This window comes from Leptosomus discolor, chromosome 10, assembly GCF_034619465.1.
Source record: "Leptosomus discolor isolate bLepDis1 chromosome 10, bLepDis1.hap2, whole genome shotgun sequence".
Lineage (NCBI taxonomy): Eukaryota > Metazoa > Chordata > Aves > Leptosomiformes > Leptosomidae > Leptosomus > Leptosomus discolor.
The window spans coordinates 16,893,609-16,912,249 of record NC_141400.1 but is presented as its reverse complement, the minus strand read 5'-3'; the positions used below and the strand labels follow the sequence as shown (position 1 = coordinate 16,912,249).

The window sequence follows — 18,641 nt, the reverse complement described above, 5'->3', positions numbered from 1 at the left end:
GAAAGTATTTTACCATTTATTAGCATCAGATTCTTCCCTTGCGCCTTCTCCTTCAATCTAGGAACTAACTGAAGTGTCTTTCTCTTGCACTTGGCACTAAAAAGACCGTACAGTTTCCCTTACCCAAATTTAGGTGTCCTCATGGATGAGGGTTTAAGGCTTGTTTTCTGTGCAAGTTTAATATACCTACATATTTTTTAAAACTTTTAAATTTCAATGCCACCTTCAGCCTAGAAAACCAAAAAAAAACTGAAGTTTGTCCTCAGGTAAGAGGCATTTTTCACAACCCAGATGGGAATTATCTTCCCTCTCCTTCCTGCACAAATGACAGCCTGATAAATCTCATAATCTCTGTATATCCCCCTGCAAAGATAGGATCTTTGCCCTTGGCTGTGCTTCCCAACCTCCACCTTTCCCTGAACGACCTTTCAGACTGACACTTGTCTCCACAGCTGCTGCTGTAGCTCAGAGGTCTGTGAACAAGGACAACACCCCTGAATCCCCCTTAGTCACCAGCGTGCTGGACACCTGGCTGGAGCCACAACGTGCTCCCCAGCTGCAGGGCTGGCTGTCATTGACAATGAGTGCACACAGGGGACAAAGGGAAAGTGCTGAAGCAGGAAAAAAAAAAAAAAAAGGAAGAAAAAAGTGATAATAAATAGCGTCCTGGAAATGAACCAGAAAAGCAGTATCACCTGATGTATCACTCAGGACCACATACTGCTCAGAAACCCTCTATCAGCAAACAGGCTGCTACAGCACCAATACATCACCCATGGTGAGACAGCCTGATGGAAGCCAGGACCAGGACTCCCACCTGCAAACAAGCTAGAGCCCCTCAGCAGCAGCGCCTTGGCTGCAGCCTGTGCCTCAGTGCGCCCTACCACCAGCAAGTTACAGCACGGAGCCCTGCGTTCCTTCATTCAGCAACAGAGACCACGGTATTTTGCTATAAACAAGTGTGTTAAACGTTGGAACTAGTTAAATGTAAAATAGCTATTCAGGAAAATAGGCAGCTCCAAGGACAGGTTAAGCCAAGAGAAAGTCTGTGATGCTGTACCTTGGCACATCATCCTCTTGTAGGAAAACATTCTCTACACTTAAGGGAGGGATCTTGGCAATTTTTCTTCTTCCAGCATAAGTCATTAGGGATGTAGAAAGAAAGCACAATGGAGAAATCATAAGACTTCACTGTGACCTTGCACAAATACCACCACCACCTGCAAAATGCCTGACACCAGGCTCATGTGCAGCACAAGGGACTTGCACCCATCTCTATCCAAGCCACAAGCCACCAGCACAGCGTCCATAACCCAGTAGTAAGAACTTCCACCCCTTTTGTACATACCACTTCTCCTGCAGCTTCATCCTCACTTTACGAAAGCCCTCTTCCCTGGTCGCAACAGGTAGGACATCCCCTGGGACCTGTTCTGGTACATCCCCTTCACAGTCAACACTGCTTTCCATGGCTTCTACTGCAGAAACTACTCTCCTGCCTTCACGTGGTAGGACAAGTTGGTTGGGACCAGCAAGAAGTATAAGGCGTTTCTTGCAAAGAAAATTCAGGAGAAAATCCAGAAAAGTGATTAAACTTTCCCTGCACAGAGTGACCAGGGAAAGAGCGGAGGGGCACATGCAAGTGGAGCAGTCAGCACCTGCAGCTTGGGCCGATTGATCCCAATTAAGGTTAAAGTCATCAAGCAGGTGTTCCTGTTTTCAGTAATTTGCTTCCACCTGGTTTCCCACTTTTTTCTTTTTTGTGTTTTAAGGTAGTTCCCTAACAAAGCAAGTGCAGTCACTGCTTGTTCTCAATAGCCACCAGGATCTGCTACAGCTATAGCCATTTTAACAGTTAAATTACCAATGCTCTAAGCCTCACTCTTCACATCATGCTGAAGGACTCATTTTACAGTGACGATGTGATCTTTTGCTCTTGGAATTTGTGTCAATCTGTATATTAATAAACATTCGGTATAACTAAGAATATAAAAATAACGGTTTAATTTCTTGTTAGATAAGCCAAACTACTCCAAATATCTCACACGCTTTCAAAAAAGAATCATCTTTTACATTCAATATACAGTTGTTGAAAACAATCCAGGTAACTAGTAACTGGACTGATTTTTGAGAGATACCGCTTACTTAAGCTGTGCAGTCCACAAGTCCATTCACACTCTGTGTTCTTGTCAGCCACAGGGCTTTTAAACCTCCTTTTGCTTTTGCTCCCTCTGTTGGGTTAAGCCTGGACCACAGCGCACAGATACAGGCTAAAACATGGCCTGCAGCCTTTGTCCTTTGCAAAGCCTGAGCTAAAGGGGGATTTTGAGAACCGCAGAGGAGAAGACAAAGCAAGTGAGTCATGGACCACCGATCTCATAGGACCCTGTTAACTGATGGGTGTTTTGGCAGCATGTAGTCAGACTGGAGGATAAAGGGAGAAGCAGCACGAGGAGTCACAAACAGCAAGTGGCTTCCTAACAGCAGGTTGGGTGGTGGAGATCTAAAATCTTAGAAACTCATTTAGAGTAAGAGCCCCCAGCCATTTAAACCCTCAAACCTGGTCTGAACTTGGAAAGTCAATTTAGACAAAATCTACCACTCCTGGAATGATTTTATCATGTTCACCTTTCTAGGCGACAACAAATTAAGTGTCTCAGGCTGTTTTCCATTAGTCCACAAATTAGCTGCAACTTTTCAACAGCATTTTTTCCACTAACTAACTGAGGTCTGTTATCACTGCAGGTCTGTGCAGCTGCCTCGGGGATTTCTGGGCACTGGGTCAAAGCTCCAACACTCTGGCACACAATGTGTGCCCTGGGATGCAACAGCAATGCATTAAAGCACATGTGATTACATACTTCATATATCTTATTGCACTTAAAACTAAGCTGATAACATGCCAACTGATAGTTCCCTAAACTTTCCTTACACAGGTAAGAAATTCTAATTCTGAATTAAATCAGAGTTGTCTGGAAGATTGTAACTCTATAAATACTGGAGTTTCCATCAGAGAAAATTCTGTCATGAAAGAAAAGCAAAACCCAGAGTAACTTGGCAAGGGTTCCAGCCTAGGAGGAGAGGGGCTGCATGCAATGTTTGCCGGTCATTAAGCCCTGGACTCTAATTTGGCTCAGGTGCCCGTAGCTCCAGCTGGAAGGGCGGCTGGCTGAGCTCCCCCAACCCATCAACAAGGTGACTTTGCAAGCACAGGAGCTGTGAAGCTGGAAACTTCGTGCCATTTGAGCCAGAGCTGTGTGGTGTTTTACAATACATACAGTAGGCAAAATGTTCCAGGTAGGAAAGATGCAGGGAGGGGGAATGGGGCACCAGGAAGAGTTTTGGTTGTGAGTAAAGTGTAAAGTAAAACAAAACTTTCTGTCTGTGTGTGTCTCAGATCCATGCGACTTTCCCTGCTCCTCTGGCAGAGAAATAGAGTCCAGTCTTTTCTTTAGGGAGATCCAGGAAAGCTGAGTTTAGTGCAACAAAATCCAAGGCAGAAAGAGATGTCCTTTCCCAGGAAAAAAAAAAAAAAAGGGCGAAAGAAGCAGCTAGTGTATATACTGGGTTGTAATGCAATAAAAAATGTCTTACAAACAAGTGCCATTTTTCTGATGTTGCCCACACAGGTCTGGTGGCTGGGACTCACCAGCAGAAATTGCTTGTGGTTAAAAATCCTTAATAAATATCAAACAAAGTCTTAGGGTGCATTTCTGTCCCAACACAACTCTGACTTCAAGAACACGATTTAAACTATGTTTTAGCATTTGTCCAGTGAGACAAATTCACCATTGGGTGAGATAGCATTGTAGAAAGAGTATAATGTAAAGAAGTATGAGAAGGACATTGAAAAATAACATTTAAACCTCTTAGGCAGTAAAGAAGAAGAACAGATCCTTTGGGACAGGCATTGTACATCGCTTAAAGGGCCCCTTTAGAAGTTTTTCTGATTGAAAAAAGGGACTCTAACAATTTAAGACCTGTAATTCAGTGAGCAATATGCTTTGCAGAGGTTTGCAATGAAAGAAAGAGAAGGAGAAGGCTTATGGTAATACAGTTGGTAAACCGAGGCCAAATCAAATACATTGAGCTTCAGCAGCTGTGCCAATTAAATCTCATTCAATTTGCTGAACAAGAACATTAACATTAATCACTTTGGCAAATTTCTTAGAGTATTTCGTGTCACTAAGTAGTTAAGTGATTTTGTGCTTGTTTACAGTGCGGAATGACATTATATGAAGCAATATCATTAGTCACTGAGCAACTGCAGGATGCTCTGGGAACCCCTGTGTGGTTCGTGGTGATGTTTCTGTAGTGGTCCTGTGCCTCCTACAGGCTTTTTTCAGCAGTAGCCAACAGACTTCATTTTTTTTTTTAACTGCAATTATTCTTTGCCATCACACAGTGCCCTCAGCATGGCCAAAGAACAAGTCACCAGCCAGGGGATAAGCAGTTTTGCCTCCTGAAGGCACCACATCCACATCCCATCTCCAGGCAACATCGTTATTGCTTGGAAAAAGGAATTCCTGTACAAACTTCCCACTGCAGTTCAGAGCACAAGGATGCAGGGAATCCCTCTTTGGCCACATTTCTCCATTTGTGCCTACAATTAAATAGGTTCATTGTTTATCTGATGTTTGCAATTTCCATAGCTGAGATTTTCTGCTCTACCTTTGATTCCGTTTCTGGATGAGTCACGTACCAAATTATACAGTATCGCTGTTGCAGAAGAGGCATATCTCACCCTGGGTTATTTCAAAACACCTGCTACCCAGCAACAAAGAGGGGAGCTGTTTTGCTGCGTTTGGTAACAGCAACCCAGTCTGGGGCACCCAGCCTGAGAAACGTGTGGGTGCAACAGAGCCTGCAGGAGAATAACAGGAGTGAGCATCACCTGCGAGGAGAAGGTCAGGTGATCAGCTTGCTTGTTAGAGAGCATTTAGGGGGGACATATCAAGTGTCTCTCAGCAGGTAAAAGTCTCAGCATCCCATCAGTGACGCTCCCTGGAAGCAGCCCACCTGCACGCCAGGAGCATGAGAGCTGCAGGGTGCACCAGCAGGGATGAGGTGGGACCTGAACTCGCTGGGCTCACACGTGTTGCCCAGTACAGCGGTGTGGGGAAATGCTCAATTCTGTCAGGCACTAGAGCTGCTCCACTGTACAACCCTGTTGGGTGAGTTTTCCCCATATTTCCTTTCTTCGCTGCAAAAGCACTTGCCCTTCTGAGGTGGATGAGGCAACATGAGAGCTACTGCTACTTGGTCCTTGCCCTGCCAAGGGTGAAATCCGGGGTGCAACACATGCCAAAAGATTAAAATGTAGGATGCAAAAAGAGACAACAATAGAAAAAATTCAGGTAGCAAAATCAAAGTAGTGAGATTTCTTCCTGTATTGCAAAGGATTTTCTTTAGCTGCAGCTTCACAGATTTATCAGTTTAAACAAAGGGAGCAACTGCGTGGGAGACAAGTTATTCTGAAATAAAACAAGGAATAGCTGCCAAGTCCCCCAACCGAGTAGAGCATCCCACAGTATGTCACTACCTGTTCATGAGGTCATTAAATTTCGGGATCCCACAGGGTAAATTTGACATCATACCTTGTTATTAACAGATAAGGCACAAGGAGCATTTCTGGAAAACCAGAGAGCTCAGTGAAGCGTATCGTAAGTGTAAGACAAAATGGGTTGTGCCACTGGTTAAATGTGTTGATCTTTCCAGTGGTGTAAGAAATAAGTTAACTTCATGGTGTCAGTAGGAATTATTGAGCCCATGGGGGTAAAACCTCTTTTTTCATGTTTTCTCTCTTACCACTCACATTCACTAAAGCTTCTGTCTTTGGCCATCAATGCCCCTAACCGCGGGCTTTCCCACCCCCAAGAGAAATGCTTTTCTCCTGCACCGCAGCAGCTGAACAGCCTTAAACTTCCCCTGGAAAAGGGGCAGCACAGACCCCAGGAGAGCATCAGACCCAGGTGTCAGGGCAGCACCTCCTCCAGCATTTGGACCTCTCAGCATCAGCACACGTGGGTACTGCTGTCCCACTCCAAAGGACACATAATAAACCCAGGGTTTGTATTTGCTGTAATTAAAGAGGGGAGAAAAAGCCACACGGAGTGATGAGACTGTTTCTCGCTGTCAGAAGCTGACAAAATCAAAACAGACCCAGAAGAGTTTCATTAGTCCAGTTTTTATTCAAATTAAAGGATGGTGAACTACAACATGATCTTCTTTTATAATATAAATATGTCAGTGAAGAATGTTTCTTGAGTCGTTCGTTGCACTGGACAAGACAGCTGTCAAGAGAAGTACTTTGCAAAGTCCTTGGTCCTTCACAGTCATGCAAAAAATCTTTTTAAAAAATGAGCTTAAAACAGTCAACCAGCTCATTACTGTATACCGTCAGCTACTGAACCAACAAAGTCTGTTTTACAAAAACAAAGAATTTCACACCCAGGTAAATTATTTCACAATCTTCCATTACTCTTAAGGGCTTTTTATACATAAAATATACAAATTAAAATTCTCAATATTTATTGTCACTGTAGAGGTAAAGAATTTATAAACGCATAAACAAAGATACGGGCAGAGGAAAAAAGTGAATTAATTCATTTCCAGACTATAATGTCTAACAGACCCCCAAACACTCTAGCTTTGAGCAATAAATTATGCTCACGTGAATGTGATTTGCAGGCATGATGTTACGCCAAGGGGGCAACTGCTTTGATATTACACTTTATTAGTAACGAATCCCAAAGGTTAAAAACGAGCTGCGTTTATCTGTTGAACCATCATGTTCACTTGATGAACAGGCATCACACATTGCTGGATACTAAGGATTTTGGTCTCCAAACACTGCAAACAAGAGAACAGTATTAAGCTTTCATGGTGGTGTCATGCAAATGCTGCCAAGTATATTCATGGTAATTACAGTGCTGTACACATCTGTACAAAAAAAGTATTTGGATAAACTGAATGAACAGAAAATTGGGTTTAATCACCCCCCATTTATCTATTAGGCACAAATGGAAAAGATGGACTTGAATCAAACTTGTTTAAACAACAGATCGCTTGAGGCAAATCTATCCTGCTTTACATGCGCTTGCCTGTTTTGCAAAGCCAGCAGGGTGTGCACCCACAGGCGATGCTGTTGGGTTTTGAGGGTGCACATCCCCAGGGATGCTTTCTCCGCAAGAGCAAAGTCACCTTCGGGAAACCCAAGGCCGGAATCCCACAGGGGCTCAGCACAAGGTGACCCCCAAAAAGAGCCGACAACAGAAGAGAGCTGAGGAAAGCCTCCACATTCACAAAGGACCATCGCGAGGAAGTAGCCTGAGTTTGGTTTGTAAAGCTTTGACAAAACCTCCTGCAATAATTTCACTGGGTTTGGCAGCCTGGGGGGTTTGCACACGCGCATGCCGTGGTGTGCACGGCATCCTTCTCCTTCAAACAGCGCTGCGCTCACGCAGGAGCCAAGAAACGAAACCGCTGAGAGACAGCTTGTCCACCAAGCTGACCAGGAACCAAACACATGGCACAAGAAAATAAAATCAGAGTATTGAAATTGTTGTTAAAATAACTAATAATCTAAGAGCGTACTGGTGACTGAGGTAATGGATTTTAATTTATCTCATAATGTTGAGCCCAGTGCTGTCCTCCTAATATGTTAGAATCAACATAGGAGCTACCCCAGATAATTAATCTTTTGTGCAGAAAACACACAGATTCATACCTACATCACAGCCAGCAGAAACTGCACTGGAGTGTAAGAATTAGATCCAGAATTTAACAGAAGTGTCATTGACCACCATAAAAAGCAATCCAAAAAATTCTTCAAAATTGTCTTATAAAAATATTTACAGTAAAATTTGTTAGCGCTAATGCTACGTTTTCAGTCCTAGAAAAAGGCAATCTTTAAAGGATCTGGCTCAGGTGCTCAGAATTAACAACACAAACATGAAACCACACACCAAAGACAGACAAGTTCAAAAAAGCATTTCAAGGGGCAGGGGGATACAGCTGGTTCATCACATGTTACGGTTGTTCATATTGCATAGCTGGAAAACGAGGTCACTTGACTTGCATAACACTGCAACGTTTGAGAAGGAAAGAAAGAAACGTGTCATTGGCCATCGAGGAGAACTGGCTGCAGCCAGGAACAGCATCCCTCACCCCTGGCAAGGGCTGCGAGTCCTAGCCCTGTCCAGCAAGCTGCAGGCCTAGGCCAGCAGTGGGCAGAAATGCCATTTTACAATAGTGGAAAACCACCAAAACCTGTTTTCCTTATAAGGAAGAAAGGTTTATAAGGAGGTGTGTAGCAGGGGAAAAATTTTCCAACCTTCAGGCATCTCCACCTTCCACATCTGACAAACACGGCAAACTTCAAACTTGCATGTCTCTAGCAGCAACTACTAATTTTTCTCTCTAGCCCACACAAACTCCTAGTCTTTGGATAACATTGGCCTTTGCTTCAGTGACGCCACAAGCCTGAAGGTTAGCTCGTCACTGTCCCCAACTACTGAGCTGTAATTGGGCTACACAGGAGCTATCTGTCTCTATACCAGACCTAGCGAGGGCCACGTGTGCCCAAACGCTAGTCCACCTTTGTCCGGTCATCTCAGCCCAACCAGAGATGCTAACTCTGACCGAAATGCTTTGCCTGTCCCATTTTATCCTCTATTCCTGCAGGCTCCATGAAAGGGAAACACCTTTTGGCGTTTACTTTTGAGGCAGTGAATTTGAGCCAGGCCAACCCAAGGCATCATCTTGCTTATGTCACTGCGAAGATGCATCTCAGGACCCCGATCCGAAGGCAGCTGCAGTCAAGGGACACACTCCTACCACCCTCAACAGCTTTTACAGTAAGCAACACCTCGTAAGAGAGCAGCATGTTGTACTACTATTTTGGCACGTTTCACTGCAGATTGTAGAACCCAATGCAAAAGGTTTAAAGGGTATTCTACAAAAGACTATTTTTTAAATTATTATTTTCAAGACCTCTGAGCTGAACATACAATGGAAGGGTAGACATCAAGAATAACACTGCTGTTTCTTTGGACAGTTCACATCTGTTTGTAAAAACAAGAACAGCCAAAGAGGAGTGGGTGCTCCACGTTCCCCACGAAGGTCAGCCCCTCTGTGGGAGGTGACGCAGCAAAGTTAGGTGCTGTTCCCCCACAGCGAACAGGCACCCACCTCACAAGGACCGTGTCAACTCCAACACTAAAAATCTACTTATTTACAGAAGTAACCCACTCCTATACAAAAGCTGCACAAGGTGATGTAGCCTTAAATCCCTCTGAAATAAATTTTAAAGTATTTTTCTTTTCTACTGTAGAAGGTCACGTGGAGTCTTTTTGACAGGAGATCTGTGGAGAAAGAAACCAGCAGAACAACAGCGGTAAGCGCTGGAGCTCGACAGTAACATGGGCAGATTCGGTCCTGCAGGCCAGCTGCCCGCTATGAAAAGCCTCGGCTGATCTACGGGGGAAAAACAAACAAACAAACAAAATAAAAAGAGGAGAGAAAATATTTTTCTTCACTAGCTCCCTTTAGCTAGAGAGTCTTTTGGGAGTCCGCCCTGTACACCGAAGCATGCCAGAGCTTGCGAGGAGATGCAAAAAGGTATTTTAAAGTCAAACATCTTCTTAAACAGAAAGCTTTAAGACTTTGGGATGTAAGCAAGACAGGTACCTTACAGCTGGAGCTAGATTTGTCTGCCTTGAATCATCTTATGAATTCTTCACACTAATAGAGGAACGCCTTTCAGTACAGGCAAGATTAAAATAGCAATTACAGTGACAGTGATTAGTTAATCTCCATACTCTGGAAGCATTAAAACACTGCAGGTATTTTACTTTGCTCATTAATCCCTGCTTGGATGATAGAGGATTCTCGCTGTATGTAAAGTCTCTACATTAATGGCACCATAAGGTATTTCATTTAACATCTAAATGCTCTATTATGAAATGGCATTGAGATGCTGGACAGAGCTAGAACTGGGGCTTTCAGCACAGCTGAAATGCATGGGTTGGGAATCCTTTCTGTTCAAGCAACATTCGTTTCACAGGAGCAATACACCCCATCGGAGCAGCACATGTTTTGTGGGGTTGCAAAGTTTTGCGTGGTTCAGGTGCTGAGACTTCAGCCCCAGGGAAGGCACTGCCCAGCAGGTCCCATCAGGTACAGCAAACAGCATTCATGGCAAGTAGAAAAATCACATGGTGTTTATTTCCACAAGCATTTCAGGAATACATACAGTAGTCCAGTGGCATATACAAACGTATGACTGAGACAGCGTCACACTCAAGCCAGAGCACCCTGTTCCAGTCCATTTCTGCTGACTGCTTTTCTCAGTTGGTACTCAGAAGTTTCCACTGCCAGTAGTAAAGTCCACCCTCCAGGCACAGTGAGTAAGTAGTTCAATTGATAACGTGCACGGAGCATCAGTAGTGAAGAAATCCAGAAGTGTTCATTTTTACTCACATGCCCAAACGTAGCAGTTCTGTTTCACACAAGAAATTCAGTGCCTGCAGTTCAAGCACAGTGTTTATCTCAGGGCACTAGCCATTGAGAAGAACAGTTGATTGCACCACAGATAACAAGCAACACCTTGTGTCTAGCATGAAACATGCCCCCAGAGGGATTTTCAATTTGCTATGCAATCCACTGCAGAGCAGATGATGTTTGTAACTTATCACTTGTCATGCTGAGACAACAACAGCAATGCGATGGGTCAAGTCAGAGGTCAGTCATCTTCCCAACACCACCTAGCTGGATCCGCTTCACTTCTGCTCCTTGCATTGGCTTGGCCGTGTGTCACAACGGTTTGTGAATCACAGCCACACCTGTTGTAAGAATGGACAGACAGACACAGTTATCGTAGGAGCAGCTCCTGGGTTGCAATGTGGCTAACATCATCCTGCAAAGCTAAAGACCAGCAACAGGCTAGCAGAAGAGAGGTGTCTACTATTTCTACAAAAGTCTCCTTTACTGAAAGCAACATAAAACATACAAAAATGAAGATGAAAGCTTCAGGAGGCACAGCCCTCGAGTTTACGAATGACCCCAGCTGTTGCCAGCTCTCCCACTGACAGTTTACCTGCATAACTTCTCCCCGTGCTCATGCTGGTTGGTAATAACGTCCACTTGTCTGTGATGGGGTTGTAGTATTCCACCGAGGCCAAATTGCAGGAACCATCATCTCCTCCCACCACGTAGAGGAGACCATTCACCGCACACACACCTCGAAGCAAAGCACAGCTGGTTACACATGGGCTAACACGTCCCCCACGACACCTCGCCTGACACATTCTGATTCATTCCCAAGCAGATACCTCACCTTCCATTTTTATCACTTTCTTACAACACTGATCACTTACATCACTAGCCCGTTAGTTGCACTAAAAACCACACAGACAACTGCAACCAAACACCACGGAAAGGCTTATTGTCGTTACCTGCATTTCTTCGACACATATTCATGTCTGCTACTTGCTTCCAGGTGTTTGTTCCTGGATCATAGACTTCCACACTCTTCCGTACTAAGGGACCATCATGCCCCCCAGTAGCGTACAGCAGCCCACTGAGAACACCAACACCTGCCAAACAGAGCCCAGCATTAGCCAAACTTACAGGGGAAAAGGCTGCATGTCCCTGGTTCTTCTACTGGGTAATGCTTTGGCTGCTCCAAGGCATTTCCAGAACATGGGCCACACGTGCCTCAAGATCACCTGGCAAATGGTCAACTCCCCACCCAACCACCACATAGCACTACAGCAGGCCTTCAGTAATGCCTGGCAGATGTCCTACCTTTCAGGGTCCCTTCTCAGGCAGATCTTAGTCTGTCTGAGATCAATAGTCTAGTCCCACAACATTCTTCTGCCTTTATTCAATCTCTTTGGACTGACTTGTTCTCTCTTTCCTTTGCCTCTCTGACTGCCGCATCCCACCCCACCTTGTTTCCATCTGCCTGACCTTTTCTGCCATGGGGCTCTTTGCTTTTAGCCTGATTCCCTATTCCAGGAGCTTTATTTTTGCTTTTCCTGCTGACTTTGTGCCACAAAGCTTCATCCCTTCAACACTCTTCTTCTCAACAACTTACAGGCTCCAGCTCTTGAGGCTGCTGCCGGGTTCCTCTCCCCCGACTCAAGCCCCCAAACACAGCAGCAGCACTTGGCACAGACAAGGTGCCTCCAATGCCACCTTCCAAGCCACTTTCACAGGCCCCTGGCTTAATCTCTTGGAGCGACAGTGATCCGAGGTGTGCTTCTGCCTAACATTAAGTAAATTAATTAATTAAACTGTTCACCAATCCGTAAGAGTTAAAACTTTCAGCAACATATCTTCATTAACAGACTCAAAGGCCTCTATTAAAATTAACAAGGTGGGATGCTAGTAAAACAGAAACGTCTGTCTGAATCACATCACTGCAACCATGGGCATTAACCAGCAGGATGCCTCCTCTGCCCTGACGATGGACTCGTGCTGACAATCAAGGGAGAGGCACAAAAGGCGTGCACAGGGAGGAGAGGGGCCCTACCAGCGTAAAACCAATGGGTTTTCAAGTTGGCCCCTGTGCAAATATCATTCCTGTTTGCCACATGCAGCACAGGGAAAGGAGAGCACAGGAATAGCACTGCGATGGTGAGCCAGACAGATGTGCCACGGGAACATCTGGTGGCGTGTCACAACCCAGAAATACGACGTGTCATGTTGCTCTGAGTCTTGCCACGGCCAGCAGGAGCACGGACCACCACAGCCGCCATGCTCCACCTGTGCAACTGCAACAAGAGGCAGGGAGGGGAAACCATCTGAGCATTATTGCTCCTCCCTCACCCAAAACCAGGCCAGCACCTAACTGAGACCCACTGATGAATTAAAGCTCTGTCAGGCACACAACCATTTGGGGGACAGGTACACTGCTGCAGGTCTACCATCATCACCTCCCTCTTCTCCGGATTTTCTTAACTTGCTACTGCTGGGTTTGGCTTTGACCAGCCATCTCTCACTGTACCAAGAGTTGGTGAAGTCCCAACATGACATTGGGACTGATGCTTCACTGGTAATTAATCTCTAACTGCCATAAATCCACCCTACTGGGCCAAATTCTTAGTCTGGTTGAGGTACTTGAACGTGCACCACTTAGGAGAGCAGAATATGTCCCGGTGTACTTCCTGACACCAGAGCTGTACAAGGTATCTCCCAGTTGACTAGGGAATGGGAAGTCACTTAACTGGTGAGGAAAGCCTACTGCATCTGAGCCCAGCAGCCTGAGCTTGCAGTACTTAGCATTTGACTACATACAGCTGTCAGCAAAAATTTTGTACTTTTAAGAAATTTAATTACTAAACTAATTTAAGCAAGTAGGAGAGTAAAACAGTGGGGAACACTCTAAGGCTTTTCCACCTAAAAGTGCCTCCCAGTGCGGCGAGGCAGACAGGGCACAGACGGACGGGACGTTCCTGCCAGGAGGGGAAGGGAACCCCCGGCTGGTCCATCCAAGCGGGCAGCACCCGCACATCCCGGACTGGGGTGCCCCCGGGGGACCTGGGGACACCCGTCCTCACCCCGCTAGATGTCAGCAGCGGGACGGCAACGCCGGCAGCTCCGAGCACGGCTCATCCGCCGAGCTGCAGGGCAGGCGGAGCGGCAGCAGCGCTGGGGAGGGGTGGCGCTGGGCAGTCCCCTCCCCGGTGCCTGCTGGAGGGGCATCTGGGTGACAACCACAACTCGAGGAGCTCAGCTTTCAGGTTGGGAACAGAAAATTGCCAGGCAAGTAAAAGCATTCCTAATCCTGGATTTGCCGTGTGGAGACGGACTTGCAAAGCAGCACAGAGTGTTTCAAACAAAGCAAATTCACTAAAATCCATCTCACTACAGGCACAAATTGTTTTGCTGTGTTTCAACACACTGTCAACAACACAAGACACTCATTCTCTTCTCCTCTAAGCTGCTTTGGGCTAGGTTTAAGCATTCAAGCAGATACTAAAAACCTCTTCAACTGAATTCAAACCAACAGTGTGTGACCACATTTGCCTCACCTGCAGTTACAGAAAAGGTCTTATAGTGAGGACAGAAAAAGACAGTGTGTAAAAAGCAGCCTCTCAACCGCCTAGCTCAGAAGGAAATTCCCACCACAGCTTAACCTGCAGGGTCATTTCAGCCCTCGCACAAAGGGCAGCCTCCGGGCTTGGCTGCCTCTGGGGAACTGCCACTTCAGCTGCTCTACAGCAAGAACTGCGCAATTTGACATCGGAGAGGACCCACTGCACACACTGAGCAACAGGATCAACACTGACACGTTTCCTTTCATCTGAAGTTCATTTTAAAAGCAATGGATAGCAGCTTTTATCCCTTTCAGAGAGGAACAGCCACGGAGAGGACAAGTGCTTACTTGGCCTCACGTCACATAGTAACTTAGAAACCATTAAGAATAGCATATAATCCTTTTTTACCATGTCCTTTCCTCCAGCCCTCCAGACCACCAACTCTTGCCAGCAAAAGGTACACTAAAAACTAGCTTAGCAGGGGCAATCTGAGATGAATTCTGTTACCTTGACTTGGTCTGCACATCACCCAGTGCAGATGTGCTTTGTGCTGCAAAGCATCCACCGGATGCTTGCAAAGAAGATCCGAAAGGAAAATCCCTCTGACAACCCCCAAATGGTAGGAGAGAAGGAGGTGCAGCCTGGCTTTCCAGTCCCAGCTGAGCCTGCAGCCGGCAATTCGGACAGAGAACTCTCTGCTTACAAGTGAGACACACCTGTTAGCAAGGCTAGTTAGAACTGTTGAATATTATTCCATTAATCCAGAAATTAATTTCCATTTGGCAGATTTTAACAAAGTCAGGAGAGCTGCTGAAAGCTTCCAAGCAATTATGGGTTTTTTCCCCTCATGGAAAGGGGGGGTGGGAAATAACAGGTTGCACTTGCCAGCCCAGCAATGCCAAAACGCACTCTTCCCTCCCTTCCGTGAGTGGGGCAGAACCCAGTGATCATCCCCTCTTCAGAACACATCTCAGAGCCAGTACCTGCACCGCTGCGTCGAGTGCTCATGTCGGCTACGTAGGTCCATTCGTTGGTGGCTGGGTTATACTGCTCGACAGTACTAAGGCACTGACGGGACGCTCCGTCGTAACCCCCCACGGCATAGAGCTTCCCTGGAAGAGACACACGTTGGCATCAGCAGTATGGCTACGGCTGACTGACGTTCCCACCACGCCTGACAGCCCCAGGTGAGGACAGAACCTGGCTGAGGGAGGCCCTGGGAGACGTGCCTAAACCTGCTGGGATGTCTGGGGAAAATCCTAGCGAAAGGATCTGAAGTAGACTCGCAGACAGGCGGGACTGGTTTTAAAGCTGTTAAAGCTGTCAACTAAGACAAGGAAACAACACGACCCAACAGCTTAATTAGAAGCCAAAAGCCCAGAGGGTTTTCCAAAGGATTTGTTGGCCCAGGAGAAGAGGTAACATCAAAGCGTGTTCTGCTGCTCGAGCGTTTCCTCCTGTTCAAGTGCCACAAGGCAAGGTGTGCTGTCAAAGGTCGACACTGTACATTAATTACATCACACGAGCAATAAATATGCAATAGCCTCTTATGTTAATATAATACCTGCATGGAAACCTAGACCTGATTTCGGAAGAACCTGGGCCAAATCGAAACCAACCAATGCCGCTAGTACAGCTGATGCCAGCCTGCTCACTCGTACCAACTGATCACAGCACAGAGGATACCACGGGAGAACTTCACAGCATGATGTATCTGTCCCTCCCTGCCTCAACACATGAAAGCTCAATAACATACACCTGGTGAGACCAGAGAAGCACAATCAGATGTCACGGGACTACATCAAAGATGAAACAAGGCTGATGCTCCATCATGTCCTCTGTTCACAGGCCTGAGTGGTGCTCTCTCCTTGTCTCCCTGTATTGTCTACCAGCTCGTTTTGCATTTAAGCAGCAAACTCTCTGGGCAGAGAGGGTTTCTTTGTGCTTCTTTACTACAGCACCTAGCACAAAGCCATTCTGGTTCGAGACCAGGCCTCCTTGACAACCTCCTACAACAAACAACCATTAATACAGTTCAACAAATATGTAAGAAAATTCCAACACAAATTTCTCTACAAAACCCATGAATAAGACCAATTTTCAATCCATAAAAGCAGAACCTGGCCACAAATGAGCTATGCAATTCTTTACATGCACATGAGACTCCCACCAGCAGTTATCATCTACAGTCTTAGACTTTTGCATTCCTCACCCATGGCTTCCTCAGTCTGTGATCATTAGGAGAGGTCTGCAAGAATCAGGTTTACGACTGCACTCCTTCTGTATCTTCCTGTCTCTACAAACACTTCAAACATTGTGCTGCTGGTTCAACCCACCTGGTGTTAGTCAATGAATCAAGGCAAGAGTGCCAGACCAAGCAAGACAAGATAAAGTTCCCTGGCTGGCATCAATTGTTAGGTATTTTCAGTACCCACAGACATCAGATCAGTCTTCATCATGTTCAAACGAACACTGGATTAAGTGCAGGCTGCAGCTTGTTCCCTACACCAATATGATCGGCTCTTCTTCCCCACCACATGCCCTCATTTCATTTTTTTTTTATCATGCACTCCAACATGTGCAACACTTACTTGAGCTTTCAAACAAAACAAAGGAAAAGGATTTCATATGTCTCCAGTAGAAAACCTCTCAGGTATGTACTCAATATTTGTTCTGCATTCAAATCACTTCAGCAAATCCCAATGACTATCAGAAGCCCAGCACTTCATAAGCATGGACCAATTTTGAAGGAGATGCCTCTTACACAAATACCCAAATTTAGCACAATCACCGCTATTTATTCTGACTTTACCTCCCTCCCTCTTCTCGCATAAACACCTTTCATGTACATAAACACGTTTCACATATTTCCCATTCAAACAGGTCAAACAAAACCACTTCAAAGCACAGTTTATCACAAGATCTGTGCTGGCGGCTGCTCCGCACCATACTAATTGGAAACTGCTACGCCACGTGAAAGACAAGGTCAAATAAAACCTTTCACTTGCTTCAGAATTGATTTTACTGAAGGAAGGTTCCTCCTTAAGCTGCTCCTTCTCCTGGATCCAACCCAAGCTGCTCAGCCCCATCTCACTTGAGTTTGGTGCTGACACATAGGTGCCAACAGCTGCCACAATCCTTCCAAGCACCCTCTCCACCCACCTCGTCTGCCTCGCTCCCGAGCTGCTGCAGCACCAGCGTTTGCTACCGCCAGTCCCTGCTCATTTACAAACCAGAGCAGAGCGTGCCGTGCGTGCTGGCAAGCCTGATGTCAATAAACACAGGTTTTAGTATTCCTGCCAAACCACCAGCTTGGGGCTGTGGGACAAACCCTGCTCCTGTTTCTCTCGCTGAGCAGATTTTCTGTGAGGGGTAATCCATCCACGCAGCGTCTGCTGATGGCAACAGCATACACTGTGCAATACCACTTGCTTTCACCGGCCAGAAGCAGCTCAGGAAGAATAAGGATTCAAAGAAACCTGCACACATCTAATGGAATTCACAGGAGGCACGGGCTGGTCTGATACAGGTCTGAGGCTCTTGGAAGCTACACACGATTTTTCACTGAGAGGAGAAGGGAAAAAGCTGCAGCAATTACATCATATAAAATAAATCTTTACCAACTAGTCTAGAGAACAGTTCCTGCAGTTTCCTCCTATTGCACTTAACCATTCAGGCTTCTGTTGGACACAGTAACATTTGCTTGAGAGAAATGGCTGCTGATTTTCTTACCCTCCACAACTCCAACTCCAACACTGCTTCTTCTTGTGTTCATGGGAGCCACAAAAAACCACTCATTGGTTTTATAGCTATAGGCCTCAACTGATGCCAGACCTAGTTAAAAAGGGGATACACAGGTTTTCTAATTAAAAAAAAAGAGAAGAAAAAAAGATTGGTGTTGCACTTTCCTCTGCCTTCTACCTCCTCCCAAGCCCGTAATTCCCCCCACACTCCTGCAACCCACTTTTCCAGTCCCTTGCCTTTCAGGCTGGGACCAGTGCATCAACGCCACTTCTTCAGCAGCTGGAAAAATTGTTACCCTGTTACCCGTGCCCTGGGACTGCTGCCCCTCCAACGTGCTGGGGACACCAAGGTGGAGCACAGACCAGATTCCTAGCCCCAAAAACCCATGTCCTTTCAAGCATTACAAAATGTCCATGCAAAGGTTGAAAAATTCCCCTAGACTCTGCCACATCATACTTATCACCCGCTGAATTAGTTAGTTTAGGGCTTAACCAAGTGGCAAAGCTCTCCAGCAGAGGCAGAGGTGTGAATCTAAACACAGAGTTATGCCAAGATAAATCTCAGACACACATACCCCATTAGATGCCTCGCTGGCATTTTATTCATGTTGCTGTGAAAAATTCAACTGAAACAAGGAAAAATCCCTTTTCAGTCCAGAAAAAACATACAGAGAATGAGACTGAAAGAACCATATCACTAAAGAAAAAAAAACTAGGCTGAGATTCTCTGCAATAACTGATGGGTCAGCACATGCACACGGTTAGTTACAACGTGCAGTAAACCCAATCTCTGATTCTTTCTCTACAAAATCAGAGGAAGGACGCAGGAACCTCCCTAAAGCTTTGCAGTCTTCAC

At 45.8% G+C, this 18,641-nt stretch overlaps 1 protein-coding gene across 2 annotated transcripts in view; it reads right to left on the bottom strand.

Moving 5' to 3' along the window:
- Nucleotides 1-10,812: 10,812 nt before the first annotated feature.
- The window catches only part of KLHL3 (kelch like family member 3), a 49,301-nt gene continuing 41,472 nt past the window's right edge, over nt 10,813-18,641 (bottom strand). For both annotated transcript variants that reach the window (XM_086470728.1, XM_009950215.2), the window contains 5 exons: nt 17,775-17,876; nt 15,026-15,154; nt 11,454-11,594; nt 11,096-11,239; nt 10,813-10,841 (listed from right to left, as the gene is read on the bottom strand). In XM_086470728.1, the coding sequence (XP_086326854.1) occupies nt 10,813-10,841; nt 11,096-11,239; nt 11,454-11,594; nt 15,026-15,154; nt 17,775-17,876 (545 nt within the window). The remainder of the gene's footprint in view (nt 10,842-11,095; nt 11,240-11,453; nt 11,595-15,025; nt 15,155-17,774; nt 17,877-18,641) is intronic.